The 22,665-nt window shown below is 42.0% G+C and overlaps 1 protein-coding gene across 1 annotated transcript in view; it reads left to right on the plus strand.

Moving 5' to 3' along the window:
- Positions 1-5,702: 5,702 nt before the first annotated feature.
- The window catches only part of LOC138947292 (sialin-like), a 20,610-nt gene continuing 3,647 nt past the window's right edge, over positions 5,703-22,665 (plus strand). Inside the window, exons 1-8 of the mRNA XM_070318741.1 lie at positions 5,703-5,991; positions 7,653-8,002; positions 8,520-8,753; positions 11,994-12,081; positions 14,072-14,158; positions 18,631-18,770; positions 21,179-21,322; positions 22,188-22,317. Of these exons, the coding sequence (XP_070174842.1) occupies positions 5,913-5,991; positions 7,653-8,002; positions 8,520-8,753; positions 11,994-12,081; positions 14,072-14,158; positions 18,631-18,770; positions 21,179-21,322; positions 22,188-22,317 (1,252 nt within the window). The 5' untranslated portion in view covers positions 5,703-5,912. The remainder of the gene's footprint in view (positions 5,992-7,652; positions 8,003-8,519; positions 8,754-11,993; positions 12,082-14,071; positions 14,159-18,630; positions 18,771-21,178; positions 21,323-22,187; positions 22,318-22,665) is intronic.

Raw genomic sequence — 22,665 nt, forward strand, 5'->3', positions numbered from 1 at the left:
AGAGAGAGAGAGAGAGAGAGAGAGGAGAGAGAGAGAGAGAGAGAGAGAGAGAGAGAGAGAGAGAGAGAGAGAACTTTGAACTTTGAACTTTATTTATTTATCGAGGGTAACAGAATAAGCAAAATATACATGCTTTTTTTCGTCCGGCCCTCGCCCATTGAGGGTAACTCGATTAATAACAAGAAGAAATAGAAGTTAAGTTAATTACAATACAATGTATATAATTAACATGTCAAACAGTTAAAAAGACATTCAAAATGCATTATGAATATCAAGCAATGATGTATTATTATCACATAATTATTTACTTGTTTCCAAGAGAAACAGCATATACATTTCTTTGAAGGAAGTTTCACTGAATTGCATTTTAATTAAATCAGGAATGGAGTTCCACAATAAGGCGCCAGAATAAGAAAGACTTGATTTGTAAAGGTCAATTCTAGGGGTTGGGGTAATTAATTTGTTTAGTTTTATTGAATTATTCAGTTTGAAATTTGAGGCAATGAATGTAGGTGCATTCCCTGACATCATTTTATGCATCATTACACCTTTGTTATAGATGAATCGTGATTTGATAGGAAGAATCTTTAATTTTTTATAATCAGACATAGAGAGAGATGCATTTTTTAAAAGAATTAATTTTACAGCTCGTCTATGTAAAGAGCACAAGTGTTTCAAAGTGTTTGCACTTGCAGAGTCCCACACTGTGGACGCATAATCAATAGTTGATTGAATATATGCCTGAAAAAACAGTTTCCGTGTGCGTAGGTCTAGAAAGTGTTTAATTTTTGATAACTGATATATTTTTTTAGAAGTATTTTTACAAAGTGTATCTAAATGTTTTGACCAAGACAGATTATTATCAATGGTTATTCCCAAAACCTTATGGTTATCAACTTCAGTTACATCTTGATTTTGTATTTGTAGTTTAGGAAATTTTGATGATAGATTTTGTCGTTTTTGTCTAGTGGTTAGAAGCATGCATTTAGTTTTATTTGGGTTCAGTGACATATGGTTTAGTTCTGACCATTCCAGCAATCGATCAATGTTTTCTTGGAGGACTCTTGCTAGCTCACTTAGATCTTTGTGACTAGAATGAATTGTAGTATCATCTGCAAATAGTTCACACATACATTTAACAAATAATGGTAGGTCATTAATATAGATAGAAAATAGTAAAGGACCAAGAATAGAACCTTGTGGAACTCCAAACCTTATTGTTTGTTTACAAGAGTATGATTGATTCAGATAAGTACTTTGCTGTCTGTCTGACAGGAAAGATTTTAAAATGTTAACAGAATCAGTTGCCAAACCATAAATCTCAAGCTTTTTGATAAGGAGTTTATGGTCAATTAGGTCAAAAGCTTTAGCAAAGTCAACAAATAGAGCAGCACAGAACTGGTTACTATTAATGTTGTTTAGCCATTGGTCAACTAAGCTAATCAGCGCTGTTTGACATGAGTGTTTTTTCCTAAAACCTGATTGCTTATCATGTATCAATTTGTTGTCCTCAAAGTGCAAAAGAATATGCTTATTGATATGTTTTTCAAGAGGCTTTGAAAGGATTGATAGAATTGATATTGGTCTGTAATTTGAAGGATTTGTAGTATCCCCCGATTTAAAAAGAGGAATCACTTTAGCCTGTTTGAATTTACTTGGAAAACAGCATTGGTCGATACATATGTTATAAATGAAAGTTAATGTATCCGTGATTATTGGAGCTGCCATTTTTATAATTTTTGCATCAAGCCCATCTATGTCACGTGTTCCGCTTTGTTTAAGATGCTGTAGCTGAGAGTAAACATCCAATATAGTCATTGGTTGCAATGCATGATGAACATGGATATGTTTGGAATTGCAGTATTCTTTCAAAAGTTTTAAATCATTTGATTCTGTCCGATCATAAGAAATCACTTTATCGGCAATTTTTGAGAAATGTTCATTAAGTGTATCTACAGAAATATTAATAACTTGTGAGGATTTATTTGCAATGTCTTTGTTTGTGAGTTGGTTAATTGCTTTCCAAATAGATTTTGAATCTTGTTTAGATGTAATGAGGTTTTGAAAATATTGTTGTTTACGTTTTCGTTTCAGGGAGTTCACTTTATTTCTTTGTTGTTTGTACTCTTCATGTGTACCATGTTCTTTTAAAAAATCACGGTAATTTGCTGCATTTTCTATGTCTTTGTCGATCCATTTAGGTTTTTCAATCTGCTTGATTCGATGTGTTTTAAGGGGTGCGTGTTTGTTATAAATATTAATGAATATAGATATCCAAAAATCCAAAGCTTGGTCAGGGTTTGTAAAATTGTAAGTATTTGAAAGTGGACTATTTTTTAGATCAGAAAGAAATGCACTTTCATTGAAATGAGAGAATGAACGATATGTAATTGTTCTGTGACCTGTTTTTGGAATTTTTACCCCTTTACGAGACCATGTGGTACAAATGGGAAAATGGTCACTCACAGCAAAACATGGTACACATGTTTCTTTAGGGACTGGGTGGCCGAGTGGTAACGCACTTGCGCTCGGAATCGAGAGGTTGCGTGTTCAGGCCTGGGTCAGGCCGCAATTTTCTCCCCCCTTTCCTAACCTAGGTGGTGGGTTCAAGTGCTAGTCTTTCGGATGAGACGAAAAACCGAGGTCCCTTCGTGTACACTACATTGGGGTGTGCACGTTAAAGATCCCACGATTGACAAAAGGGTCTTTCCTGGCAAAATTGAAAAGGCATAGCTAAAAATGTCCACCAAATACCCGTGTGACTTGGAATAAAGGCCGTGAAAGGTGAATGCTCGCCCTAATAGGCTTGAGGTTTGCTGGCCGATGTGAATGCGTGATATATTGTGTAAAAAATTCCATCTCACACGGCAGAAATTAATATGTAAATCGCCGTGAGCTCTTGTGAGAAACGGCGATTAATAAATGTCCATTATTATTATTATTATGACGTTTTTCAGAAACATAGATATGATCAATAAGTGTTTTAGAGGTGGAAGTAATACGAGTAGGTTTTTGAATCATTTGATGTAAATTTAATAGATTTAGTGTTTCCAACCAATTCTTATTTTGCTTCAGAAGATCGATATTAAAGTCTCCAAGAAGAATGATTTCTTTTGATTCATTTAAAACTGCATCCATCATGTCCATGAATTTATCACACCAGTTTACCTTCTCTGCTGGGTTTCTGTAACAGAATCCAACAATAATTGATGCTGATTTTTGTAAGCATATTTCCACCCAAATGGATTCTATTCCATGAGATTCAAGTTTTTCAAGACGCTTGTAGGTTAATGATTCATTAATATAAACTAACAAACCAGTTTCTAAGTCTTTGGAAGAATCTTTTCGTAATGTTTTATAACCTGAAACGAAAATATCCGAATCAAGTATGTTGTTAGATAATCTAGATTCTGAAAATCCAAAAATATGAAAGTTTCTACCATTGTTAGAAAGTAAGGATAATATGTCTGTCATTTTGTTATATGCATGGTTTATGTTTAAATGGCCAATATGAAGCCCTTGTTTTACAAGCCAATTATTTTGACAATTATGAGTTGAAGAAGACATACAACAAAATTTCAAGGATAAAAAAATACAAAAGCAAACACCTCACACACAAAACCCCACGATGATAAAATACCGATTAAGCAAAATTGTTCACAAAAGGAATTTCAATAATTACAGTTAATAATGTAATTATAGAAGAACTATTTTGACAGATTAATCAATGTTAATATTATTGTTTATAAAAACAATTTTGAAATATGCGAAAGCTTTGAATCGCAGGTGAAGTCCTTTTTCTTCTTTCAAAGCTCTGTTATATTATATATAGTCTTAACGTAGCGTAGAGAGAAATGTACCGTTGAGTCTGAGGATGTATTATAAAAATACAACACAGATTAAATTTCAGTCACAATGACACAAAAAGCAATCACTTTAAAAGTTTGGCAATAGGGATTCAAATATCTAAAAGCTAAGACTACCAGCACATAACCACATACACATGCACACACACACACACACACACACACACACACACACACACACACACACACACACTCACACACACACACTCACACACACATACACACACACACACACATATACACACACATATATACACATACATACACACACACACCACACATACACACACTCATACACACACGCTTAAAAGATGGCACTTTTAGTAGGCCATTGATGGGCGCATCTCATTAAAATTGTGTAGATATGATAAGAAAGCATGCACCATGGCTGGGTGCACAGGAGGTGGAGCCAGATGAGCTGTGTCATGTGGCGGAAGAACCATGGCTGGGTGCATATGGGGTGGAGCAAGGTGGGTGGCGTCATGTGGTGGTGGAGGGTAGCTGATAGGTTGTCCGAAACGGTTGAAGTGCCGAAAAGATGGCTGATACTGGTGATAAGCGTTGGCCGGTCCAACGTTGTGTTCATCAGCGGCGTGTTGGTTGAGAGAAGTCAAAGCAGGTGTCACGTAGTAGTCATTTGCTCTCGAATGCTGCTGATTGTGTGTTACGGCGAAGGGAAGAGGAGAAGCCAGGCTGTCACCACCTGAGCGATGCTGTGGAGCGATGTTTGCCGGCAATGGTCTGTCACGGAAGAAGCCCTGATGATTTGTTGGGAGGCGGGTCTCCAAGTGCTGTGGGAGGGCGGGAAAGTCTTCTTCATATCTCTGCACCGATTGGTATCTTTTAGAGTGACCTCTTTGATCAACGTGTTGATGCTTTGACACACGATTGTCATTGATGGTTGATTTGGTGTAGTACTTGGTGAGGGAGGGGGGGAACAGATTTTCTGCCAGCCGAGCTACGCCTCTTGGACTAGGATGAGTCCTGTCCCTGTAAAGGGCGAGACGCATGCGATTCTAAGTTTACTATTCGAGGTACCCTTATCCAACATTTGGTTTGTTTCGCCACAGTTGAGCTGAGCATAATAGTGTTGGTACCGATGTGTAAAGATTTTGCTTGTTTATATCGTAACAAGATACAAGATACAAGATATTTATTCACCAATTTTGCAAAAGGATTTCATCTTGGCACGGCACGGTAAAAATAAAATAAAAACCAACCAGACACATATGCAGACACACATCACCATGCATGCATACATACGTACATTACACTGTCATGCACACACAGACACAACTCACACACACACACACACACACACACACACACACACACACACACACACACACACACACACACACACACACACACACAATTATTTACATTCTCACACATAACCAGCCACATATCTACATCACAAATTCACATCGTCGCCTTGTAAACGTAAAAACCATATCAGTTTAAAAGGGGTGCCAGTAATTTCAATACAACATTAGTGAATACTAGAACAATACCTAAAATTTATAATCCATTTAAAAGTAAGTAGTACATGTAATTATTATCATTTAGTCAGATCATCACATAAAATTATATAATCATGATCTAGACAGTTTAAAACAACAGTATTAACAGACTATCACAGATCTACTCAAGCACCTGAACTTAGAGTCGCATTGCACAAAACTACTACCATCACAGAACTACTCCAGCACCTAAAAATTAAGGACCATTCCACATTGCACATATTTCCACTAACTAATCTGCGACAAAAACCCAACTCGTTTCGTGTACAGCAATGCTCTGACCTCTGTGACCCCTGACATTGACGTAACATACCATTGCTTTGACGTCAAACACGCAGACACAGTCAATGACGTAGCGTCTAGTTCCTGAAGGCATCTTCCGCAGTAGACCAGCACTATTTTGGAGCTCCTGCTCCATTTTCGAGGACTGTTTTCTTTTGAAGTGAACACTGTTTAACACTGTTTTCTGATGCTTACCTAACAGGCGGCCGAGCTCCAGCCTCTAGCTGGCACGGACAACAAGATGACGAGCAACAAGGTGGCCCCAATAGACGATGACGATGGCGGCGAAGAAACAAAAGAAACAAAAGAAGACCCCCCCGGTGAGTAGCTTCTTCGATCTTCTCTTTTTCATGGTGTTCAAGTATCGTAGGCGGGGAAATAGCTCAGTCGGTAGCGTCGCTGGCTTCAAAACCAGTCGCTGCGTGGGTTCGATCTTAATGTTCGGCGATGGTTTTATTTCGAAGATTCAACTTTGGGAAGACTATAATTATCTACTGTAGGGGGGGGGAGAGAGAGAGAGAGAGAGAGAGAGAGAGAGAGACACACACACACACACACACACACACACACACACACACAGCAGACAGACAGACAGACAGGGAGAGAGAGAGAGAAAGAGAAACAGAGACATAGACAGACAGACAGACAGAGACAGGGGGAGAGAGAGAGAGACAGAGAGAGAGAGACAGACAGAGAGAGAGAGCTAGAGAGACACAGACACAGACAGACAGACAGACAGACACAGGGGGAGACAGAGAGAGAGATAGAGAGAGAGACAGAGAGAGAGAGAGACAGACAGAGACAGGGGAGACAGACAGACAGACAGAGAGAGAAAGAGAGACAGAGACACAGACAGACAGACAGACAAGGGGAGACAGACAGACAGAGACAGGGAGAGAGAGAGAGAGAGAGAGAGAGAGAGAGAGAGAGAGAGAGAGAGAGAGAGAGAGAGAGAGAGAAAGACAGAGAGAGGGGGGGGGAGGTTAGTCAGTATGGTGTTTATATAATATGAGATAGATAAGGTTGGCTGACGACCTACCAATAGCCGCAAGTTTTCGTCAGCACCCTTTGTACAACACACGCTCACTCAGTTTTGTTGAATGATTTAATAGAGTAGTGTCTTTGGCCATGGGGCGTAGTCCTTTCCATTGAAATAAAAAAAAAGTCTTTGTTATTTGGCAAAATAACTTAAAAATATGGTTTTGGGGGAGACAAAATAAAATCCCTACCTACCGACACTATTGTTTTGTGTGCTTATGTTACTGTAAACAGACTTCTTTTGTTTGTTGCCTTAGCATTGTACGGAACCTTTCTCCTGGCACCTGAGAGAATAACAAGCATTGAAATGAACAAGCGACTTTGATATTTGTATCATGATTAGTTCGCTTGATCTGAATGTCCTATTGTGTTTTTGTAGTCAGGACATGATGTCCTATTAGTTTTTTCATTCAGGACATTTTGTCCTGTTGCCCTCCAGTCCTAGGAACATCACTGGTATGGGTTGTCAAAGAGTGAGTAGGGGCCTACTCTTGCTTTACTCAGACAAACATCATGTGGTTCCTGTACATGTATTTGAGACACACACTCTCGCTAGTGACTGGCGTGTACTGTCACGTTTCACAACTGGGAAGAAACTGACATTGCGTATGCGCGCAGGGCATCGACTATCACAATCGCGCTTTCCCCAAGAGCAACGCATACTGTTTGTACTGACCTGTCTTTCCATTCTCTCCTATCTCCTTGCTTGTTCGCTTCGAGCACGTGTCGGCTGGAAGCGGAAGTCGAAATATTTGTCCGAGCTTCAATGGCATAACTCTGCCAAACGGTCATGTGGCAGTGACAGAGATATTTCCAAAGAAGCGTTTATTAACCTTTGCATGTTCAAGGGCCATGGCGGACTGTCAGTTGACAGAGTGAAGCAATTTGGGCCACTGTTTTTCAATTTTGCCAATAATTATGCTTTCCCTTTCTTTCACGGTAGACCTGGTGGCTCCGTCTCAGCCAGACAATCAACCCCAATCAAAGATCTGCGAAAACGACCGCTTCAGCCAATCCTCCTTAGGCGAACAAGACCCTAACCTACGTGAGGAGATTAACAACGTTCGGTTGTTTTCGCCCGATTCCGCCGGTGACCCGGTTCCCACTCCGATTCTGACGTCAGTGCGCTTCCGTTTGGCTCTGGTCACGTGGTTTGGGTTTGCCGTACTGTACGCTCAGCGCACGAACCTGAGTATCGCCATGGTTTGTATGGCCAAGACCCCGGTTCACAACACTACCGGAAAGAACGCTGACGTCAATGAAAAATGTCCCGAACTGGAGCATGCAGCGAAAGTGAGTTTTCTTCTCTCTCTGTCTCCTGCCTGACTCGTTCTCTGTCTCCTGCCTGACTCGTTCTCTGTCTCCTGCCTGACTCGTTCTCTGTCGGTCTGTGTGTCTACCTGTCTCGCTCTCTGTCTGTTTCTGTTTGCTTCTTTGTGTCTGTCTGTTTCTTTGTGTCTGTCTGTCTGTCTGTCTGTCTGTCTCTCGCACACACACAGACACACAGACACACACACAGACACACACACACACACACACACACCACCCCACCCCATCCCCCACTCCCACCCCATTCCACACCCACCACACCACACACACACACGCACAAACACACACACACACACACACACGCACAAACACACACACACCACCCCCACACCACCCCATCCCTCACTCCCACTCCATTCCACACCCACCACACCACACACACACACACACACACACACACACACACACACACACACACACACACACACACACACAAACACCACAATCACTCTCCTCACTCACTCCAACCCACTTCTCACAGGATGACGGCTTCGACTGGGACAAGCCCTTGCAAGGCCAGATCCTAGGCTCCTTCTTCTACGGCTACATGGTCATGCAGGTTCCCGGGGGGGTTCTGAGCGAGCGTTTCGGGGCCAAGGTGATAGTGGCCATCGGTATGTTTCCAGTGGCCGTACTCACGTTGGTCACCCCCTTGTTGACCAGAGTCCACTACATCCTGCTGATCGTTACCAGAGTTCTCATCGGCCTGGGACAGGTGAGGGGTTCGCGTGAGGTGTGAATGTGTGTGTGTGTGTGTGTGTGTGTGTGTGTGAGGGTTGATGTGTGTGTGTGTGTGGGGGGGGGGGGGGTTGGGGTGTGTGTGTGTGAGGGTTGGTGTGTGTGTGTGTCTGGGAGGGTTGGGGTGTGTGAATGGCAGGGTTGGTGTGTGTGGGGGGAGGGTTGGTGTGTGTGTGTGAGGGTTGGGGTGTGTGTGTGTGTGGGGGGGGGGGTTGGGGTGTGTGTGCGTGAGTGTGGGAGGGTTGGTGTGGGGGGGTTGGGGTGTGTGTGTGTGAGGGTTGGTGTGTGTGAACGGCAGGGTTGGTGTGTGTGTGTGGGGGGGGGGGTTGGGGTGTGTGTGTGTGTGAGTGTGGGAGGGTTGGTGTGTGTGTGGGGGGGGTGGGGGTGGGGTGTGTGTGTGTGGGAGGGTTGGTGTGTGTGTGGGGGCAGGGTTGGTGTATGTGTGTGTGTGAGGGTTGGGGTGTGTGTGTGTATGGCAGGGTTGGGTGTGTATGTGAGGGTTATGGTGTGTATGGCAGGGTTGGGTGTGTATGTGAGGGTTATGGTGTGTATGGCAGGGTTGGGTGTGTATGTGAGGGTTATGGTGTGTATGGCAGGGTTGGGTGTGTATGTGAGGGTTATGGTGTGTATGGCAGGGTTGGGTGTGTATGTGAGGGTTATGGTGTGTATGGCAGGGTTGGGTGTGTATGTGAGGGTTATGGTGTGTATGGCAGGGTTGGGTGTGTATGTGAGGGTTATGGTGTGTATGGCAGGGTTGGGTGTGTATGTGAGGGTTATGGTGTGTATGGCAGGGTTGGGGTGTGTATGTGAGGGTTATGGTGTGTATGGCAGGGTTGGGGTGTGTATGTGAGGGTTATGGTGTGTATGGCAGGGTTGGGTGTGTATGTGAGGGTTATGGTGTGTATGGCAGGGTTGGGTGTGTATGTGAGGGTTATTGTGTGTATGGCAGGGTTGGGTGTGTATGTGAGGGTTATGGTGTGTATGGCAGGGTTGGGGTGTGTATGTGAGGGTTATGGTGTGTATGGCAGGGTTGGGGTGTGTATGTGAGGGTTATGGTGTGTATGGCAGGGTTGGGTGTGTATGTGAGGGTTATGGTGTGTATGGCAGGGTTGGGTGTGTATGTGAGGGTTATGGTGTGTATGGCAGGGTTGGGTGTGTATGTGAGGGTTATGGTGTGTGTGTATGGCAGGGTTGGGGTGTATGTGTGTGAGTGGGGGGGGGGGGGGTTCCGGTTATGGTGGGGATGTTGGAGGGTTGGTGTGTATGTGTGTGAGTGGGGGGGGGGGAGTTCCCGGTTATGGTGGGGATGTTGGAGGGTTGGATAGGGTGGGGTTGGGAATGAGGTTAGTAGATTTCTAAAGGTCGGTATGGTGACTTTCACACAGGAATGTTGTTGTTTTTTACCGCGAAATCGGCGCTTTCGGTCTGGGTCAGGTGAGGGGTGGGATGGGGTGGTGGGAGGTTTAGGTTCGGGTTTCGGAGGAGGTCTTGTAGATTTCTGAAAATCGGATGTCGGTGATACCGGGACTTTAAGTATTATGATTTTTTTCCCCGCGTATGTACATTGATGTCGATCTTTTTATTATGTGGGTTTTTTTTTATGTCGATCTTAAACAGTTGACGGCTGGGGTGAGGAATAGGGGAGTGGGGGGTGGGGTGGCCGGGGGGGGGGTTGGGTTTGGTGGGAAAGGGGGGGGGGGATTTGGGGGGTTGGTGTTAGAGAGGATCGAGGTTTGTAGTTTTTAGATGGTCGGATGATTGTGCTGGGATTGTATCATGACTCATGATCAGGCATGATTTTGTCCGTGTATGTCCTGTGCTTGCAGTCTGGAACAGGTGATGGTGGGAGTGGGGTGGTGGGGGGGGGAGTGGTGGTGGTGGTAAAGTAGAGGTTTGTAGATTACTGAAGATAAGGTTGTGCTGGATGGCGTCATGACTCAGGCAAGATGTTTTTTCCGCGTAGACCTCTTGACTGCACGTTTGCTCAAGATTATATTGATTTTCATCCGTGAAATGTCGGAGGTGGGGGCTTATGGGTTTGGGAGGGGAGAGCACGTTCTCATTTTTGACTCACATGCGAAGCAAAAGTGAGTCTATGTACTCACCCGAGTCGTCCGTCCGTCCGTCCGTCCGGACGTCCGGAAAACTTTAACGTTGGATATTTCTTGGACACTATTCAGTCTATCAGTACCAAATTTGGCAAGATGGTGTATGATGACAAGGCCCCAAAAAACATACATAGCATCTTGACCTTGCTTCAAGGTCAAGGTCGCAGGGGCCATAAATGTTGCCTAAAAAACAGCTATTTTTCACATTTTTCACATTTTCTCTGAAGTTTTTGAGATTCAATACCTCACCTATATATGATATATAGGGCAAAGTAAGCCCCATCTTTTGATACCAGTTTGGTTTACCTTGCTTCAAGGTCAAGGTCACAGGAGCTCTTCAAAATTGGATTGTATACATATTTTGAAGTGACCTTGACCCTGAACTATGGAAGATAACTGTTTCAAACTTAAAAATTATGTGGGGCACATGTTATGCTTTCATCATGAGACACATTTGGTCACATATGATCAAGGTCAAGGTCACTTTGACCCTTATGAAATGTGACCAAAATAAGGTAGTGAACCACTAAAAGTGACCATATCTCATGGTAGAAAGAGCCAATAAGCACCATTGTACTTCCTATGTCTTGAATTAACAGCTTTGTGTTGCATGACCTTGGATGACCTTGACCTTGGGTCAAGGTCACATGTATTTTGGTAGGAAAAATGTGTAAAGCATGTGAGTCGTATGGGCTTTGCCCTTCTTGTTAATGTTAGACTAACCTCAGTAATCAAAGAAAGGCAAATTATCTAGTGATTGCTTGAAGAGAGAGAAAGAGAGAGAGAGAGAGAGAGAGAGAGACTCGGAGAGAGAGAGTGTGTGTGTGTGCGTGTGTGCGTGTGTGTGTGTGTGTGTGTGTGTGTGTGTGTGTGTGTGTGTGTGTGTGTGTGTGTGTGTGTGTGTGTGTGTGTGTGTGTGTGTGTGTGTGTGTGCGTGCATTTGTTCGTTCGTGTGAGTGTGTGTGCGTCTGATTGTCTGTAACATATGCCGCGTGTATGTGTCTGTGTTGGCTTTGTATTCCTTCTGACCTGTCAAACAGTCACGATGTGAAGACTGGGCCATTTAGGGAATTACAAAATGATCTTGCCCACCCTCATACACCTCTCAGGCTGTGATGTATCCCGCAGCCACCGCTCTGTGGGGACGATGGTCACCACCCTTGGAACGGTCCATGCTGGTCGGCATCTCTCTGTCAGGTCACATTCTACATAGCTTTTCACTACTGTGTGGTGTGTGTGTGTGTGTCTGTGTGTGTGTGTATGTATGTGTGTGTGTGTGTGTGTGTTTCTGTGTGTGTGTGTTTTGTGTGTGTGTGTGTGTGACTGTGTGTGTGTGCGTGCGCGCGTGAGTGGTGTGTGTGTGTGTGTGTGTGTGTGTGTGTGTGTGTGTGTGTGTGTGTGTGTGTGTGTGTGTGTGTGTGTGTGTGTGTGATACTTTATTATCGCGCAATGTATCTTTTTTAATTGATATACGTGTATGAGTACACTGTAAACAAAATGTTATGCTTTGTGTATGTGTTTTCCAAAATGATTGTACAACAGCGCTTTGAGCAGGGATTAACCCTGCATGGATACGTGCGCTTTAAAAATAATATGTATCATTATTTTTACTATCTTATTAGTAGTAGTAGTATTAAATTCAAGGTTAAATATGTTGGCTCACCTAAGCAGTCAGTGATTCTTACTTATAAGCAACGTTCGTCCGACCATCCGCGCATGAACAAAAATCTTAACGTTGAAGTCGCAATGGCGTCAAATTTGGGTCGATCGGAAACAAGAGATTAAGCTTGTAGGTCAACGTGCTTGTCGTTAACAGCAAACCATTTACGCTCTGCATAGAAAACGACAAGATGTGGATGTTTGGTATGTGTCCACTTGGAATCATATGCTCTTATAATATCGCTATTGTGGGGGAATTCGGGGGCTGTGATTGGATGGTCTCTTCCGATCATCAAAGCATAATGCTACGGAAGTCGGCCATTTTACTCAATATCCAAAAGCATATTGAGAAAAATGGCCGACTTTCTTATCTCGTAACTCCACACTAAATACCCACTTCCCCTCTGAAGTATTGATGTACAGCCCAGGGCACTAACATTCATGTAGTCGTTTATAACTGAGGATGAACAATTCGCTTCATGACGAGACAAGTATAAATGCCATTCACCCAAACTGAAATTGACTTCGCTGTCGTCTGCTCGCATTGTGGCGCCTGCGCAAAACTAATGCGCATAAGAAACGGCGTCTGCTATCAAAACCTGAGATCAACGCATCGACGCAAAAACTGCCCTTTTGTAAGTTTGGAACAACAAATCAAGGTCAGAACAGCTATATAATCGCTATTGTGTTTTCAGCCTAGCAATAGGGTCCGATATTTAGACTCGAACAAGTATAATGCGACTCGTCTTCGACTCGTCGGCATTATACTTGTCTCGTCTAAATATCGGACCCTATTGCTACGCTGAAAACACAATAGCTGTTAATCACATGTGGTGTAATTACTAGAGTAATATGTTACGCTTAACAATAATTATGGCTTACGCGGGCTGTGGAGTACACTGCCTTGGATGAGCGTTAATTTTGACAGATTATTTCTTTCAGTTTTCAAAACTAGAAAAATGTATGTCGTATCCGTTTAATAGTTCCTCCCGCGAGGAGTTCTGTTCACTATTTCAGATACTCCCAGTCGTTAACATGGGCTGAGACCGCCCCCTCCGCTTGGACAGATACCCAAAATCAACATCTTTAATACTTTATGTGCAGAGTGGGAAATGGTTGTGAAATCTGTTTTTATTGTGGTTGTTTTTTTAGAGGCACACGTTGCAATGATTAACACAGAGTAGGTACTGCTAACTTGTTTTTCCCCAGTAGGCGTCGCCACGGCACGGGCTACAGCGTAACTTTCGAATGAATCGTTAAAGCCGAACATTCGTTTCCAGAAGACCTTGTTGTAGTAGAAGGTCACAGAGCTAAATTTAGCCTTGCCAGCACGAGAATCTAAAGCTACATCTGCCCCGCGCTGATTTTTGCCTTTAAGTGTATAAACAACTTATTTTGATCCTCAACTAGAACATGTTGTCACTAGCTGAAAATAATGATAATTGTAATTGTCATAAAACGCCACACACTCGCAAAACACACAATCATCACTATCATCTATTTTACAACATTGATTCTGTGCAAACAGGTGGTCAGTTTGGAAATGCCTTTGCCCTTCCCATTGGCGGCCTTCTGTGCGCCACAATTGGCTGGGAGTCCATCTTTTATGTGCTTGGTAAGTCTGTCTGTCTGTCTGTCTGTCTCTTTCACATGTACACACAAACAACCACACACACGAACACACACACCCATACTCACCCACACACACACACACACACACACACACAAACACACACACACATCTCTATATATATAGATGCACACTTTGGCATTTTTAGCAGCGCTTTTATTATAAATTTATATATATATGATTTTATATATATATATATATATATATAAAACATCAGAAATTGTGAAAGAAACAATTAAAAGTCAGCAGAGACTTTCTTCCGAGATTTGTTAAAATCTCTTAGCAGAGATAGAGAGAGAAATAAGTATCCCTTCACAGACAGCCTATTGGGAGCATCAGACCCTCCTCAAGGGGGACCGAGATTTACAGAGCAAAGTCCCTTTGTGGGGGACGTATCGCAAGGTAATCTAGTCCTGAGGAGGACCATTGTATTTGTACCTAGACCAGACACGTGTTTCGACACTATTGTGTCTCATCAGTGGTCAGGTGGTACTGATGGCGAGAGTTGTCAACCCATGGTATCCAACTAAGAAGCAAACCATTCTCTGAATGGTAGCTTCTGTTGGTATGGGAGACTACCCTCATCTGACAACCCCAAGAGGATATCTGTGAAGGGAAACACTTTGATTTAAGGCCAAAGTGTAGAATTGATATTTATTAAGAAAGAATTTAGTAATTTAGACAAGTTTTAACCAAGAAATTAGGTTAAAACAAGGGAAATTTGAAAAGGCCTAAAGGGAGGTAACTCTGTACCAGCCTGCAGATCCAGAAATGGATACGCGAACAAGTTAGATCTAATTTTGAAAAGGTTAAACAGGAAAAGCGGTCAACTTTTCACTGCTGTTCAACACAGGACTTGGTAAAGAAGAAGTTTTCTGCTTTATTCAATTGGATCGCTTTAAAGGCGATGCAACTTTCACGGTGACCACATTATAAAACATCAGAAATTGTGAAAGAAACAATTAAAAGTCAGCAGAGACTTTCTTCCGAGATTTGTTAAAATCTCTTAGCAGAGATAGAGAGAGAAATAAGTATCCCTTCACAGACAGCCTATTGGGAGCATCAGACCCTCCTCAAGGGGGAACCGAGATTTACAGAGCAAAGTCCCTTTGTGGGGGACGTATCGCAAGGTAATCTAGTCCTGAGGAGGACCATTGTATTTGAACCTAGACCAGACACGTGTTTCGACACTATTGTGTCTCATCAGTGGTCAGGTGGTACTGATGGCGAGAGTTGTCAACCCATGGTATCCAACTAAGAAGCAAACCATTCTCTGAATGGTAGCTTCTGTTGGTATGGGAGACTACCCTCATCTGACAACCCCAAGAGGATATCTGTGAAGGGAAACACTTTGATTTAAGGCCAAAGTGTAGAATTGATATTTATTAAGAAAGAATTTAGTAATTTAGACAAGTTTTAACCAAGAAATTAGGTTAAAACAAGGGAAATTTGAAAAGGCCTAAAGGGAGGTAACTCTGTACCAGCCTGCAGATCCAGAAATGGATACGCGAACAAGTTAGATCTAATTTTATAATTTTAATTATATAAAATCATATATATACATACATTCACCAGTGTTTGATACTCTTCCCCCTCAGTCCCAGATTGCGCTTGTTTATAAAATCAACTATTCAACCAATCAATCAATCAATCAATCAATCAACCAGTCAGTCAATCAATCAACCAATCAATCAATCAATCAATCAACCAATCAACAAATCAATCAATCAACCAATCAATCAATCAATCAACCAATCAACCAATCAGTCAGTTTATCGATCAATTAACCGATCATTGGCGAAGATGCTGATTTCTTCTGGTATACAAGACTTGGCGTCAAGAATCTTGATCGTTCAGAAACCCAGTACCAGAAAGATCATGTGTGCTTGCTGTACACGACGGTACTTTGTTGACCGCGTAAAAGCCAAATAGTACACCATTGTTAAAGATTACTCGTATTAATCAATTTGTTGGTGGCGAAAAGTCTTCGACTACTTTCTTACTTAGACCCTTTGCCCCCAGCGGAGCATAGGCCATTGACGACATTTCTCCATCGCACCCTGTTCTGGGCTGTTCTCTCCGCTTCTGCCCAGCTGTTGCCTTGCCTCTTCAGTTCTGCCTCTGTGTCACGCCTCCAGTTGTTTCTCGGCCTCCCTATGACGGCTTACTAGTGCCAAAACCTCATCCTTGATAATTATCATTTTCATGTGTTTATTACTAATTTTCCCGGGAAAATTACTAATTTTCCCGGAATAATTACTAACTTTTACCTGTTAAATACTAATGTTTAGTTTTGGCTCACTTCCTGACGGTTTGCTAGTGCCAAAACTAAAAACTAGTTATTTTCCCGTGAAAATGAGTAACTAACAGGTGAAAACAGTAACTGACAGCGTTAATTAGTAATTATCAAGTGATAATGGGTAACCCCAGGTTTTGGCACTAGTAAGCCGTCATAGGGCTTACTAGTGCCAAAACCTCATAATTGTAATTATCAAGGGAAAATTATTCATTTTCCCTTGATAATTACCATTTTCACGTGTTAATTACTAATTTTCCCGGAAAAATTACTAACTTTCACCTGTTAATTACTAAATTTTAGTTTTGGCTCACTTCCTGACGGATTGCTAGTGCCAAAACTAAACATTAGTCATTTTCCCGTGAAAATTACTAATTATCCCGTGAAAATGAGTAACTAACGAGTGAAAACAGTAACTGACAGCGTTAATTAGTAATTATCACGTGATAATGGGTAACCCCAGGTTTTGGCACTAGTAAGCCGTCATACCTCTCTCTCTTTCTTTTCCCCTTTTCCAGACGAAAGCATTTTATTTGTTCGTTCACAACATGATTTTCTGAACGTTCTGTTGCGTCCCTTTGTGTCCATGGCGTATCCTAGCCAATGACGTCAGCGCAATGTTGTCGTACATGCAGCCAGTATAAGATTGTTTTGGGAAGATTTTGCTTGGTGTGAATTCCAGGTTTTGGCCCCAGTGGGTTATAGTAACCAACTTAAAACATCAACCAACTATCAATCAGAATAATCAACGTGTATAAAGTACACGCATACCTCGCCAGGTTTGTTTCTATATATATAGCTATTCTGTTGGACACGTGTGGGAATTCGGGGGCTGTGATTGGATGTTCTCACACATCCCTTTTCCGATTAGCAAAGCATAACGCTACGGAAGAAAGACGCATGGTTCCGGTTTCTTCCACGTGTATAAAGTACACGCATACCTCGCCAGGTTTGTTTCTGTGGCTAGTCGACAGACGATGCCATTTGCTTTGTGTGTGTTTTTGTTGTTGCTTACTGTACATGACATACATTACGTGTAAAATCCAGTTTTTTAACAGGCAACAAACTTTGTCCATTTCCAGAAGCTGCAATCTGAAGCGACCTATCTCTGATTCTAGCAGACGATCTCTCCAATGTTTAACACAAAATCAGCAAACTCTCCTGTCACATAGAACGTCCATTGTATAGTGCAATGTTGAAATGAAGTTACCGGTCTGAAACATTTAGTCGTTTACCCCCCGCGGGTTAGGGGAAAGAATTTACCCGATGCTCCCCAGCATGTCGTAAGAGGCGACTAACGGATTCTGTTTCTCCTTTTACCCTTGTTAAGTGTTTCTTGTATAGAATATAGTCAATTTTTGTAAAGATTTTAGTCAAGCAGTATGTAAGAAATGTTAAGTCCTTTGTACTGGAAACTTGCATTCTCCCAGTAAGGTAATACATTGTACTACGTTGCAAGCCCCTGGAGCAAATTTTTGATTAGTGCTTTTGTGAACAAGAAACAATTGGCAAGTGGCTCTATCCCATCTCCTCCCTTTCCCTGTCGCGATATAACCTTCGTGGTTGAAAACGACGTTAAACACCAAATAAAGAAAGACAGAAATTTCGTCGTTTCTTCTGAGACAATCCTTGTTCTCTTATCATCTACAGATTTACCGCAGTCTTCAACACGCGAATTCCCAACAGAAGTCAGACTTTCGAACATACAATCTACGTAGGCAAGCATATGATTCCTAACATATTGACGTAATGCTAAGCATCCGGTTATCTCGAGTTTTCTCCGTAATACATGTCCGTGGGTTTTTCAATGTTCGGTTATTTCCGTGGCTTCATGCGGAAAGGGAACCGTTGTCTGCAATCAACGACATCACATGGACCATTCTGGTACTTGTTGCTGACAAAAACATGATTTTAACACAGAATTTGATGTCAGAATAGCTATATAAACGCTATTATGTTTTCATCGTAGCAATAGGGGCCGATATTTAGACTCGAACAAGTATAATGCGACTCGTCTTCGACTCGTCAGCATTATACTTGTCTCGTCTAAATATCGGGCCCTATTGCTACGCTGAAAACACAATAGCTGTTAATATCGGACACAAACGCAGGCATTGTTATCACAATGAATTATTTCTAACTATTTCTTTTTCTAACTTAGGTGGCTTCGGGTTGGCGTTCTGTTTCCTCTGGATAGCGTGGGTGAATCCTTCGCCAGACAAACACAAAAGTCTTAGTGAAAAAGAGAAAATCTACCTGGAAAGAACCGTCCCCCATGTTGACAAAAGCTCTTCCAGAAAGGTAAGCGCAATTTTCGGTTTTTCCCCCATCGAAGTTATCAGTCAGTCCTAGCATTCAGAAGTGGTTGGATGTGTGGCAAAACTTTGCGTCGAAGTTTGTGATGGATATTATTGAAGCTAGATCTGTGAAACCCCACACTGGTTGAATGACTTCCAGATATGACCACCGTCACATTTTGTGTAAAAAATAAAAAGATAACTAAACGTTTCGCTGAACGATTTTGAACCTATATCATTGAAACGTTACAAGCTTTTTAGGGTTGTATGACTTCCAAACGAAGGCCGAGATTAGTTGATGATCGTCAGATTTAAAGGTCATAGTGGGGTCTAGTTTACAGATGTAAACATCAGTTTGAAATTATTATTTTCTGGAACGTTTTTGCATCCCAAGCTACAGATTTGTTTCCCCCACCTGGTTTACGCTACACATGACTAAGGTGATTCATAGAGAATACTACATGGCTTGCTGTGTCGTACCAGATTTACACGAGTTGTTTTTTTGAATATTGAACTGCGAGCGAAAGCGAGCTGTTCACTATTTGAAAAAAGCAACGAGTGTAAATCTGGTACGACACAGCAAGCCATGTAGTATTCTGTTTATCCTACATACTGTACTTACGTGTATTTTACTGAAAATGTCCTGCAGTCGAGGCAGCTAAATTGAAGACGCTTGTTTTGGAACCTCGATCTCTTCTAAAGCCTCATGCAATCTATTACGTCAAAGCAAAGAAACGTCACTCTGAAAGTGTGGCGTGACGTGTTAGTTCTAAAGATTCATCGAGGGTAATTAGCGAGCGCAATTTTTGTTTCTATAATGACGTTTGTCTCGGTGACTTTGGCATCATAAGCAGTGGAAAAACAGGTCCTTGCCAAACTTGCTTGACATGACCTCATTTACATGATATACACACGTGTGATTTGAACGATTATTATCTCACGGGTGTCTCTCTCACGTATGTAGGATAAATGTACATTGGCTCTCTTTTTTTTCTTTTCTGATCCCCCGGACAAGATTTTTAACGTTCTAAAAGAGATCAAGGTTTTTAACGAGATTTAAAATACAAAAAGTAAAAGACGTTTTAGAACCTTCTTTTTACAGTGATAGGCCTGATTGTAAAAAGTTTTAAGCACGGAGGTTACCATGTGAACTGAAAAAGGAAACAGCCATGCATCGTTCTCGAATAGCATTCAGTGCTGAAGAGACGATAAACGATAATAATTATTGCTATTTCATATGTTACGTGGATTTCCATTGGTCAATTGGGCAAAACTGAGCTCAGGGCAAAAGTGATATCGACGACATTTCCGTCGATATCAGTTTTGATATCGACGACCTCTTTATTGCTTCCCCACTTCAAAAACAAAAACACCTAAATTTAAAAACAAACAAATATATATGAAAATGTAATGATCCCAGAATTTAGTTGAGCAAGTGACTAAAGACTGTTTGAAAGAAAAGACATTTTGAAATACTGAAAAGTACAAGAAAAGAGTGAACAAAAAGAAATAATAATCAGAGGGAGGGATATGGAACAGCCAAAACTGAGACAAATACTTTTGTAATTTTTTTACAGTAAATACAAAATGTCCAGAGAATTAGCAATATATCTAACATTGACTGACTGTGTGATGATATCTTCTGCTATTGGTCTGTTTCGACAGTGATATCAAAATCTCGACCTCCGGTCTCGATTTTGATATCACTGTCTCAACAGACCATAGCAGAAGATATCATCACACAGTCCGTCAATATTGGGTAATGAAAAAATACATAACTATTTTCCTTTATATTAGTATACTTTACCATACATCACGTGTGCTTCATCTACCAGCAATGCGCAAGCGCATACCTTCACCTGGAAATGCTCAGATTTAAATGGGGCAGAGTGGCGCAAGGAACCTAACCTAAGCCCAAAGTCCCAACTAGTTCTGGGCAAAGATTTTTGTGGGTGACCTCCCTTAACCTGGGTCATCCCAGCATACAACTCTTCCCTTCTGACATAAATCTGAGCATTTCCAGGCGAAGGTATGCGCTTGCTAGTAGATCAAGCACACGTGATGTATGGTAAAGTATACGACATATAATGTATTGAATTTCCCTTCTTTGAGCCATGTGACGCCAGAGGCCGACAAAACTTCATATTTAGGCGGCTAGCCCAGACTACAAAATAGTGCATGTTTGTGTGCGTTCAATCATAAAAACTAAAAGGAATTCTAACCAGAATCGATCGAAACATAATGTTATTTGTATGTTTGACCAAAATATGACATTTTACACAGATCTCGACAGTCATTGCTAGCGCGGTCTCGGAGGAACAGTAACTGTCTCGACCAGTGTAAAATATGTATGTTTTGGTCAAAAACTGATACAAATAACGTATAATAACCAACCTTGGTTCTCTTGTGTAGAGTGCTCCTTGGGGCGCCATTTTCACGTCCAGACCGGTATGGGCCATCATCATCGCGCACACGTTTGGCAACTACACGTACTACATGAACCTCACACAGATTCCGACCTACATGAAGGAAGTGCTCAAGTTCAACATCAAAAAGGTCAGTTCAATTATGTTGTTTAGTTAGTTGGTTGGTCGGTCGGTTGGTTAGGTTTGGTGTGAAAAACTTCCGGGTCAATATCAAATTAGTAAACAGCAGAATGGGTGTGTGTGTGTGTGTGTGTGTGTGTGTGTGTGTGTGTATGTGTGTGTGTGTGTGTGTGTGTGTGTGTGTGTGTGTGTGTGTGTGTGTGTGTGTGTGTGTGTGTGTGTGTGTGTGTGTGTGTGTGTTGCGTTTATGGGTCAGAGGATGGATGTGCTTGATGTGAGCTTCAGCAAGTGTAGCAGAAATGTAGCTTTATTTTACCAGCACCATCATCATCATCATCATCATCATCGTCGTCGTCATCATCGTCGTCATCGTCGTCGTCGTCATCGTCGTCATCATCATTATTATCATCGTCGTCGTCATCATCATCATCATCATCATCTCCGACACCACCATCGCCTTCAGCCCCAACACCATGACATCATGCTGAACTTGTCATCACTGACAAAATCAGAAAACAAGAAGTGTAGGTAATTTGAACGTTTAATTATTGACACACACAAAAAAACACGTTACATTTACAAGTACGTCGACACAGGCGTCTTTTAAGAAGACAGACAGACAAACACTTCCGATACAAAATAATGAAATTATCTCAAAATCGTCGATGACACCCCTCGCTTGCAAGATGCCGGTGAGGTAATCACTGGGTCGACGCACTGGTAAATGTAACCTTTAGTTTTGTCAATAATTAAAACGGTCCAATAATAACCCACACTTCTTTTTTTTTTAAATTCTGAAGTTTGGAACGTTGGCAGTCTTATCTGGGTTTTTTTTTTATTTCTTGTCACCACTGACGTCATTTCTTAATGGGCAGAACGGAGCGTTTTCAATGCTGCCGTACCTGGTATTCTGGCTTTCCACCATGGGTGCCGGCATTCTGTCGGACTTCATCGCCTCCAAGGGGGTGCCCACGGTCATCGTGAGAAAGGTGTTCGCATCCTTGGGTAAGGCCGTAAAGCCCGATATCAATTTTGCTTAGTGGATTTCGCGAACGCGAAGCTCCCTACACGCAGCTTTGGCACTGAATTGTCTGTACAAAAAATAAAGACTTCGCGAAGTCTTCTTCGAGCTTAATGAAAGCATGTCCTTAATAACTGGGCTTCTTGAAGTCTTCTTCGAGCTTAATGAAAGCATGTCCTTAATAACTGGGCTTCGCGAAGTCTTCTTCGAGCTTAATGAAAGCATGTCCTTAATAACTGGGCTTCTTGAAGTCTTCTTCGAGCTTAATGAAAGCATGTCCTTAATAACTGGGCTTCGCGAAGTCTTCTTCGAGCTTAATGAAAGCATGTCCT

Source organism: Littorina saxatilis, linkage group LG14, assembly GCF_037325665.1.
Source record: "Littorina saxatilis isolate snail1 linkage group LG14, US_GU_Lsax_2.0, whole genome shotgun sequence".
NCBI classification, from domain to species: domain Eukaryota; kingdom Metazoa; phylum Mollusca; class Gastropoda; order Littorinimorpha; family Littorinidae; genus Littorina; species Littorina saxatilis.